This window comes from Atractosteus spatula, chromosome 8 (assembly GCF_055471065.1).
Source record: "Atractosteus spatula isolate fAtrSpa1 chromosome 8, fAtrSpa1.hap1, whole genome shotgun sequence".
NCBI classification, from domain to species: Eukaryota; Metazoa; Chordata; class Actinopteri; order Semionotiformes; family Lepisosteidae; genus Atractosteus; species Atractosteus spatula.
This window is the reverse complement of record NC_142713.1, coordinates 11,373,456-11,383,609: the sequence shown is the minus strand read 5'-3', so window position 1 is coordinate 11,383,609 and position 10,154 is coordinate 11,373,456. Positions and strand designations below refer to the sequence as shown.

The window sequence follows — 10,154 nt, the reverse complement described above, 5'->3', positions numbered from 1 at the left end:
ACGTGAGTTGTTATCTTTATTTCATATCACAAACAGAGGGAAGTTTACAGATTTTCAAATGTCAAGCTACAACATTTTGGGACAAACGTTCCAATGTCAATTTAGATAAAAGTACAGTCACTATCAAGCAGACAGTTTTTCATTTTTGAGGGTTTTGTTACAGCTAACCTAAATCTCTCTCAAAACACTTCCTACTTAAATCTACATTTCAAAAACTTCTCAGGTAACTCTTATATAATAATAACAATAAGTTGTCAAATGCAATTTTGTACTTCATTTTAAGTTTTTCCTTGTTTCTCATAAACCACACCTTGCATTAATGTTGTCACTTTTAAAAAGTCTTTTATGACTTACCAGTTGATGTACCAAACTGTTTGAAAAGCTGCTGGATTTGTATTACAGATGTAAACAATTATTTCAAATTATTCATTATAGATTTGAACCACTTATAATATAGAATTACAACCTTTTCTTCTCAAATCTCAGTAATTTTTTAGTTTTCTGTAATTATTATATCCAAAGGGTTGCAAGATAAATTTGAGCCTGTACAAGGACATCATGCTGTAGGAGACATAAAAATGTAAGGGAAGTAGGCTCAGTTGATATTAGCATTGAATAGGAACAAGTAATAGGTTTATTCCATGCTGAAAAAAGAAAGAAAACACAACGTTCTTAAGGTGTGAGAAAGACAAGGCAGTAAGCAAAGGTAAAGTAGCTGGAGAACAAAGACTGGGAGAGAGGAGAAGCGAGAGGCGGGAGCAGGGGACAGAAAGAGAGGCCAATCAAAAGGTGTGAAGTCAGAATAGGTGTAGAGAGGTGTGAATATTAGCATACATTAGCATTGAATAGATGACTGAGCATCATCTTGTGTTACAAAAGATAATTGATGATAAAACAGTAATTTAATTAAAAAATATTGAAATAAAGATTTAAATAAAACAGTCTAGATGTAAACCTGAAAACCTCATCAGCTAGTGGTATTTTGATTCTACCTGTTTTTAAACACATGCAGTAAGAAAACAATGTTCATTGTGTGTGTATTTATTAAAATAATTGTGATGTTGTTCCTAATCAGCCAGCAGCACTATACTTTTGTAGCCTGAGATTACCATGTATCCAAATCTAAGCAGGATGGTTTTGGTCAATACTGGGATGGGAAACATGTACAGTAGGTGGACATGTACAGTAGGTGTACACTTCAGTGGAAGACAAAGTACACTTCTTCCTGTGTACAAGCACTTTGGGATTCCTCTGGATGAAATGTTGTACAAATTACAAGCAATATTTGTTTTAAATCCAGTTAAAAATATTTGTAAGTAGCATGATAGTGATGACCACCCAGGGACTTTATCTGAGATATCAGAAAAGCATGCCAACATAAAAGTTAGGGAAAATTGGCATCTTATGCACGGCACAATTTTAAAAAACACAGAGAGCAAAGCTTACCTCCAGCTGTTTCTTGAAACACTTCTGATATCTTAATTTGTATTAAATTAATCATTTAATGAATCCTTTGTAAATTATCTGCTGCTTTGCATTCACAATGTTTTTATTATAGATACATCTTATATATCTTTTTGTTTTAGATACATTGGTATATTTTCAGAAAACTGGATATGAATATTACTTTCTTTCAAATTTTTGGCTTTGATGAAAAGTTTCAAAGATTCTCTGAAGATTGCAGTATTTTTAGTGGAGAACCCAGAGGTCTCCAAATCACACTCCTATCCTCTCCTATCATGGACAGAAAACATTATCTGTGTATTACAGCAGCATTCTTCACAAAGAGTCCATATTCACAGGATCTGAATGATTCATATCTTCATATCAGGCTCCCAGAAGTCTCCTCTTGCCTTGAGCTATCTAAAGTGTACAGGGATACCACTGCGTAGAAACATGGGCAGGCACAGAATGAATTTGAGCATTAACTCTAAAATTCCCAACCGAAATCTACTGTAAGAGCCTGCAGGCCAACAGACCTCAAGCCATAACTCGGTTATATAATAGCGGAGTTATTCCTGGGTTGACAGTGGAACCCTAGGATTATGCTGCAGTCCCATTTGAAATGTCTTCAGCCTAAAGCGAATCTAACTAAAACCTCAAGCTAAAAGCTGGCTAATTCACCCTGGGGCTGGGTCAACAGACCTTCAGATATGAGCATAACATTTTCAAATGTACTGAATTTTTCAAAAACTTTTTATGACCTTGCTTGTAGGTTAACAAAAAATAGAAACTTTTCAGTGAAACAATAATTTTCACATCTCTTAAACATTTGAAACGCAATATTTTACATTTATTTTGAAAAGGCTGTGATATTTAAAAATTATTAGAAAATATTTAGCTGACCTGTTTTTGAACTAAACAGTGTACAATTAAAAAATAGTACTACTCATCAGGCATTTACTGTATAAATGTCACCATCTTTTTGGAATGCTGCAGATGAGAGAAAGGGGTAATTCAATACATATATGCAAAACACCAAGTTGTTTTAATATGGAGCCACATATTGTCCTTGAAATGTATTGTGAGAAACATATCTAGACATATCTAGATGTGGTCTTCTTCAATTATTACAACTTTTCAAAAATAATGAAACGTGAATATAAGAAAGCTGTAAAGAATTGCTGAAAACTAAGAACATGAGGAAGATTTTTACACAAAAGACTGTGGGAGTCTGTGACATGCTACCCAGCCACACTTTCAAGGCCAATTCCCTAGCTTTCAAGAAACGGCTTGATGAGATTTTCGGGTAAATTAGCTGGTAGCAACATAATGGGATTAATGGGCCGAAAGGCCTCCTCTCATTTGCAATCTTTCTTTGTCTGAATGAACAATCTTTTTCCACATAAAAGAATGGGATGTGTTACCCATTAAGGAAAGAGATGCACATTAACTCTCAACAAGAATAATCCCACCGAGCAGAGAATCTGCTGTGACTGACTTTTTAATAAAATATTCTCATTGTGTCTCCATGCACAGTGGTGGGGAAGAACTTAAATACAGCATTCTCTCAGGAGACAAAACTGTAGGATTGGGAATGTGTGGTCCTGACAGGCTACCATTGATTTCTTGGGGACCTCTGTAAGGAGGCGTTTCTCTAGTTTAAAGTGACCATACTGTGGGTGAGGATTAATGTGCAATGCAACAGAATGGCATTTCATTTTGGACAGAGACTCAGTGGTTGTCAAATAATGAGGTGGATGTCCCAGGAAAGCAGGGAGATTGATAGACTATGCCACACTGATAAATACAGTACATACTGTAGGTTCTCTCCCACAGGTGATAATTGATCATAGGTTTCTCTCCTACAGGTGAATCCTCTCTGATGAGATTCAAAGGTGGCTTTCAATGTTTTACAGATTATTCACTTGGTTGCCAAGGGGTACTCCTAGACATACAGTGTTCTGTTTTAGTGTATTCCATACAGTTTTTTATCACCAGTTTAATTCAAATTCATAATCAAAATCCTAATGTCAGTTGTAATTAGAACAAAAATTAACAAGAAACATCCTTCTCACACTTTAATACTCCTTTTACTACAAACTTTACTATTCCAGTTATATCTTGAATGCCTTGCCGGATTCAGTGAGAGAGCTTCAGCTCAGTTTCTCTGGAGTCCTGAAATAATGTTTCAGTTTTTTGATGGGGGTTTTCTATATCTGGCAGAATATACAATTCAAAGTCAAAGTTACATTTTTACATTATATTTAAAAGTCAAAGTTACTTTTTGTATTTAATGTTAATACAAAATGAGAAATGTAACAGAAAAACTGGACTACAGGACTCCTTTAAAAAATTATGACTTTTGGATTCAAGACAGAACCATAGCAAATTGATGAAATTGCATGTATTTCATAGACACAACAGATTCATTTAACTGAAAACAGGCCTCTTACAAGTAAAATATTTTGTATCTCTGAGGTCAGCAGATTCACTCCAATGCATCTTTGTGAGTTATAAGGAACTAACCTTATGTCAAAACATATTTTTAACATGAGGATAGTTATATTTTAGTTGAGTTTATAAATTAATCCTACACAGTTCTTTGATCATACACATTATGTACTATTGAGTACACAGCTGTCTTCACATACTAGTGACAAGGCCACACATTTAAACTTTGGTCTTTTTGTAGACATAGGTGATATGAAATCATAAGTATTATTTCACTAGGAATAACAACACTCAAGAATTAAGCATATTAAAAGGCTTATTGAATGTTTTTGTCATTATACATTTTTCTTAACCTGCTTTGCCGATGGCTAACAGCCTGGCCATAGCATGAGGAGGCTAGGACCCCCATGCAGAATGTGGAGTGACCAAGGAGTAGCTGCAAAGTTGTAGATGAGGTGGAAGAGGGATGGAAAAGGGAGAGAATGGGATTATGCATGGTATTTATAATGTTTAGTTGAGTACATTATGTCAGGATTGATTACAAATTACTGACAGCTGAGTCTGATTGTTGTCATCCCTCCCAAACATTTGTTATAAGTTCATTCTGTGAATTCTCTCAATCTCACTTCCTGAAACATACTGTAAGCTTTAAGCATAATAATTCAGCATAAACATCTCCTATCTAATCAATATACATGGGCAAAGGTGCTCTGTTATTACATTCAGAGCAGTAGTTCTTGATTAACAAACATCTATGCTTCCTAGACATATGATAGCCTGCTTATTTATGTTGTATAATTCACTTACTATAGTTAAAGATAATTGAGTGGAATTCATGTGACACAATTTTATTGGAAACATTTGCTTTAAAAATATGTATTTTGTATTATTTCAAAAGGATCTTTATGTGTTTTCTTTAAAGAATATACCCTTATCTTATGTCATACATTAGATGTCAATTCTGAAAATGTATACTATGTAAACAATTCGTTCTTCTTTGAGTTCAGAGAGGAGTGCAGTGTGGATATTGTGCATTTCAGCTTACTTAATTTATTGATTATATGTAATTTCAATTTATATATGCATTGTATGACAGAGAAATTTAACAAAAAGTTTGGAAATATTGAACAGAATCCTATAAACTAAATGAATTATGCATTTTACTTTATTTTTTAATTCTCCTGGAAGAAATGGAACTGTTAATGTTTCTGCATGCAACCTGCAGTATATAAAAACACTATATTTAAAACTTATATGTTGAAATATGGAATGTGAGTTATTTTGTAATTTATTCTCTAAATGGAAGGATTTCATTGGGGTAAAGCACTAGCTTGCTTATTTAATGTATTATTGTAAAATTGATTTCAATTTTACATTTTCACCTTCTGTGGTAGTTCTTGTTCAATAATCTCATACATTATACTATATGATGATAATGATGATAATAATAATTGCTTACACTTAGATAGCGCTTTTCTGGACACTCCACTCAAAGCGCTTTACAGGTAATGGGGACTCCCCTCCACCACCACCAATGTGCAGCATCCACCTGGATGATGCGATGGCAGCCATAGTGCACCAGAACGCTCACCCCACATCAGCTATCAGTGGGGAGGAGAGCAGAGTAATGAAGCCAATTCATAAAGAGAGATTATTAGAAGGCTATGATTGGTAAGGGCCAATGGGAAATTTGGCCAGGACGCCAGGGTTACACCCCTACTCTTTTCTAGAAATGCCCTGGGATTTTTTAATGACCACAGAGAGTCAGGACCTCAGTTTTACGTCTCATCCGAAGGACAGCGCCTGTTTACAGTATAGTGTCCCCATCACTATACTGGGGCATTAGGACACACACGGACCGCAGGGTGAGCGCCCCCTGCGGGCCCCACTAACACCTCTTCCAGCAGCAACCTTAGTTTTTCCCAAGAGGTCTTCCCATCCAGGTACTGACCAGGCTCACACCTGCTTAGCTTCAGTGGGTTGTCAGTTGTGAGTTAGAGGGTGATATGGCTGCTGGCAAGAGACACCAATGAGCACCTTGCTACATAGTAGTTTCACCTAATCTATAGATAGACCTAATCTATAGTACTTCAAGTAGGTAGTTGCGTCATCATGTGTAGGGTGTAAGGGAACAGGTAACGGGTTTATTCCACGCTGAAAAGAAAAGAAAGGAAACATAACGTTTCGGCCGTGGAGCCTTCTTCAGGTGTGAGAAAGACAGGGTAGACGGCAGAGATTAAATAGCACAGGAGAACAAAAGCTGGAAAACTGGAGGAGGAGGGAGAGGCAACTCAGGAAGTGCAAAGTGGAGAGGGGTGGAGAAAGGTGTAAAGTCAAAACCTGCATGAGAATAAAGAATATTACATGAAATAAGTCTATCATAGTACTTTATAGTACTACGGTACTTTATTATCTTTAGTCTTACTCTACTTTACATTATTATACTATATATTTCAATGATTGAGAGCATCTTTACATGGTGTATATTTTAGCCCTTACATGATTAGTCAGAAGACAATATGAAGACAAGCGTAACATCTGGTACTCTGATCAATATCTAAACATATCTCATTTTCTCTTTTTCTACCTAGGTGTAGGTGGCTCCAAAACTCTGTCCCAGCTGACAGCAGGAGACTAAGTGAAAGCAGAAGGGATTCCAAATGGCCAACTATACATACACAAATGCCTCTCAAGGCAATGACACAGGTTTCATACTTCCAGAAAGCCCCTACAAGACAGTGGAGGTTGTTTTTATTGTTCTCGTGGCAGGATCACTTAGTCTGGTCACAGTTATTGGGAATATCCTGGTCATGGTTTCCATTAAGGTAAACAGGAACTTGCAAACAGTCAACAACTACTTCCTCTTCAGTCTGGCCTGTGCTGACCTTATCATTGGGGTTTGTTCCATGAATCTGTACACAGTATACACTGTCATTGGCTACTGGCCCCTTGGGCCTGTTGTCTGTGATTTGTGGTTAGCCCTCGATTACGTGGTCAGCAATGCCTCAGTAATGAACTTGCTCATCATCAGTTTTGACCGCTATTTTTGTGTCACTAAGCCTCTCAGCTACCCAGTTAAGAGAACCACAAAGATGGCTGGTATGATGATTGCTGCAGCCTGGGTCCTGTCTTTTATCCTCTGGGCTCCAGCTATCCTGTTCTGGCAATTCATAGTTGGGGGGCGAACTGTACCTGAAAGAGAGTGTTACATCCAATTTTTCTCCAATGCAGCAGTCACCTTCGGCACAGCCATCGCAGCTTTTTACCTGCCTGTCATCATTATGATGGTTCTCTACTGGCAGATCTCCATGGCCAGCAAAAGCCGCATAAAGAAGGATCATAGGAAACCTTCTGGCAACCAGGAGGCTTTCTCCCCAAGTTTGGTGCGGGGACAAATTGTCAAACCCAACAACAATAATGTGAATGCAGAGGAAGTAGAAAGGGAGCAGGTCCTGAATCAGAATCAGAATCAACACCTGGCCAACCAACATGACGGAAAGCTTCAAAATGGTAAAACCCCTTCTACAACAGGAGAAGATGGAGGTATGGAGACCTGTGGCCAAGGGGAAGAGAAGGAGAGCTCCAATGACTCCACCTCAGTTAGTGCTGTGGCTTCCAACCTGAAGGATGAGGAGTCAGTGTTGCCTGCTAAGGATTTGGGTACAACACCCAGCCAAGCCCCTGCCCGCCATCGTGCCAAGGCTGAAGGATCCAAACTCACTTGTATCAAAATTGTGACTAAATCCCCAAAGGGAGACTGCTATGCCACATCCAACACTACAGTTGAAATTATCCCAGGGGTGGAGAAGCAGAACCTAGTAGCTCGTAAAATTGTAAAGATGACTAAGCAACCCCCAAAGAAGAAGAAAACGCCCCCATCACGGGAAAAAAAGGTTACTCGGACAATCCTTGCCATTCTCTTGGCTTTTATTGTGACCTGGACTCCCTACAATGTCATGGTTCTCATCAACACTTTCTGCTCCAGCTGTGTTCCTAACACTGTCTGGACTATTGGCTACTGGCTCTGCTACATCAATAGCACCATCAACCCTGCTTGCTATGCTCTCTGTAATGCCACCTTCAAAAAGACATTCAAACACCTCCTTCTCTGTCAGTACAAGAATATTGGAGCAGCCAGATGAAAAAAAAAGTTTTTTTCAACTTTTTTCAATTACTTTTCTACATTAACAAATCCTATTGTAGCACTTTACACAAATGCAACTGCAACCAAGTGAGAAGACATGAGTTGGTGATTTTTTATACTTCATGTGAAGAAAACAATTGCGTTTTTGATATATTAAGTTTGCAGATGGACAGAAAAAGCACTGAATAAAGAAGAGACGAGAAGTTATCTCAGAGAAGTTATCTGCATGCCATACCTGACCACATACAGTAAATACATGCATACAAACACAAAGCTCAGAAAATAAAACATACATGTGAACAAATTAAACTAAAGCATATATATAGTTAACTAGGTACAGAACTGCAATTTTGCTCATATTTATATTATTCGCCATTAAAATTCACATATGCACACAGAGACAAACAGAGAAGTACACACACAAATATGCATATTAGCAACTTTCTCAGAAAGTGTAAAGAACATAACTAGAAAGTCTTCAAACTTGGAAAAAGGAAGTGCTTCTGTGCTACTAAATACAACACACATTTTAAGGGAAAACAGGGCTGACTGAAATGACAAACAGTGTTTGTATTTCAGTATAAAACAAATGAAATACCTGTATATATAGTATTTGTCAAAAATAATGTAAAGACTTTATTCATAAAACTATGAATGGAAGACGAGTAAGAAAGTGAGGAAACTGGGATGAAGTCTTTGAAGAGACGCACACAGGAGGGATTTTCTTTCTTTATTCCCTGTATTTGTGTCACACTTGCAGCCAGTGTGGTGGGGAACATAGTAGCTTGTGTGTCTGTGTGTATGTATATGGTTTTGACAGCAAGTGGCCCAAGCAAGTTCCTTCTGGTTTGTCCTCTACAAAAGAGTCTCTACCATAGTTTTATGCTCTGTCATTAATGGAATATCTTTCCTTTTCTATCTCTAGTGAGGCTTGATTCACCATAACTTGACTATTTGTTGCATATTTATACCCAGCACCTCACTACCAAGGCCACGTGCAATACATACTAAGCCATTTTCCACATGACATTCTGTTAACTTGGCTGATCCACATTTTAGAATGGTTTTGCTACAGATACATTATAAATATAATTATAGTATTAAGCACAGCTTTATTTTAGTACTGTGACAAACTATTATTCATTAGGATTCACAACACCCAAGAATTAAATGTATTTGTAATGTTTATTGAGTGTTTTAGTCAAAGTAAATATTGGCTTAACCCTCTTGTCTGAGGATCAACCTCCTGGCGCTGGAAGTGGAGACTGAGACTCCCATGTGGCGTGAGATGTGACCCAAAAGGGCCTGCACAGGTGGATATGGAGTGGAAGAGGGGTGCAAATGACAAATGTGAGGGAAATAAAAGGCATATATGTATGGTATTTATCATTTCCAAGGTGAGATAATGACATTAAGGAATGGTTATGATTCAGGGCAGCTGAGGCTGATTGAACTTGGCTGTTGTCATCCTTCCTGGACTTTCGTTATAAACTCCATTAAGGGATTGTCTTATTGTTTATGAAATATGTAAAGTGCTTAATTGTGACATTGTCTGAAAAAAAGAAAAAAAATTGGTTTGTTCTCAAGGCAAAGAAAGTTCTCCAGAATAGCTGCAACATGGTACAGTACATATTTTATAGTATTGCCTTTAGGCTGCTTGTCACCCACTATAAAGGTGTATCATTAACCAGCCCGCAGTAACACTTCAGCCAGTTTGTGGCTAGGCTGGTATTAATGTTCCAGTACCAAGATTAATATTCATTATAACAAAACTCTTCTGGTTGAGTTGCAAACCATGGTCTCCTTCAAAAAGCAGACAAACCTTTAATACTAAAGTATTAATACTCACTCAATACTAAACTGTATAGTCACTTACAGTAAATACCAAATGAGCAAGATGACCTCAACTTCCTCTCATTTGAAACTTTCTTACTTTTATAGCAACTAGTGTTTTACTCACATAAAAGTAAAAAAAAGCATTTCAAAATATGAATATTTAAAACAATATTAAAATATAGTTTTAAATATCGGATATCTTATTTTTTTGCTTTAAATACTTATCTGAAACCTTTGAAAGCTACAGCTCCTGACTGTCAAGGGACTATAACTGAACATG

At 37.1% G+C, this 10,154-nt stretch overlaps 1 protein-coding gene across 1 annotated transcript; it reads left to right on the top strand.

Moving 5' to 3' along the window:
* Window positions 1-6,487: 6,487 nt before the first annotated feature.
* On the top strand, window positions 6,488-9,603 carry chrm2a (cholinergic receptor, muscarinic 2a). The gene has a single exon (XM_088923332.1). It carries the CDS (start codon window positions 6,555-6,557, stop codon window positions 8,034-8,036), a length of 1,482 nt encoding a protein of 493 aa, XP_088779458.1. The 5' UTR covers window positions 6,488-6,554; the 3' UTR covers window positions 8,037-9,603.
* Window positions 9,604-10,154: the final 551 nt, after the last annotated feature.

Coding starts and splice junctions, on each gene's coding strand:
- chrm2a (XM_088923332.1), top strand. CDS start 6,555: ATGGCCAACTATACATACACAAATGCCTCTCAAGGCAATGACACAGGT.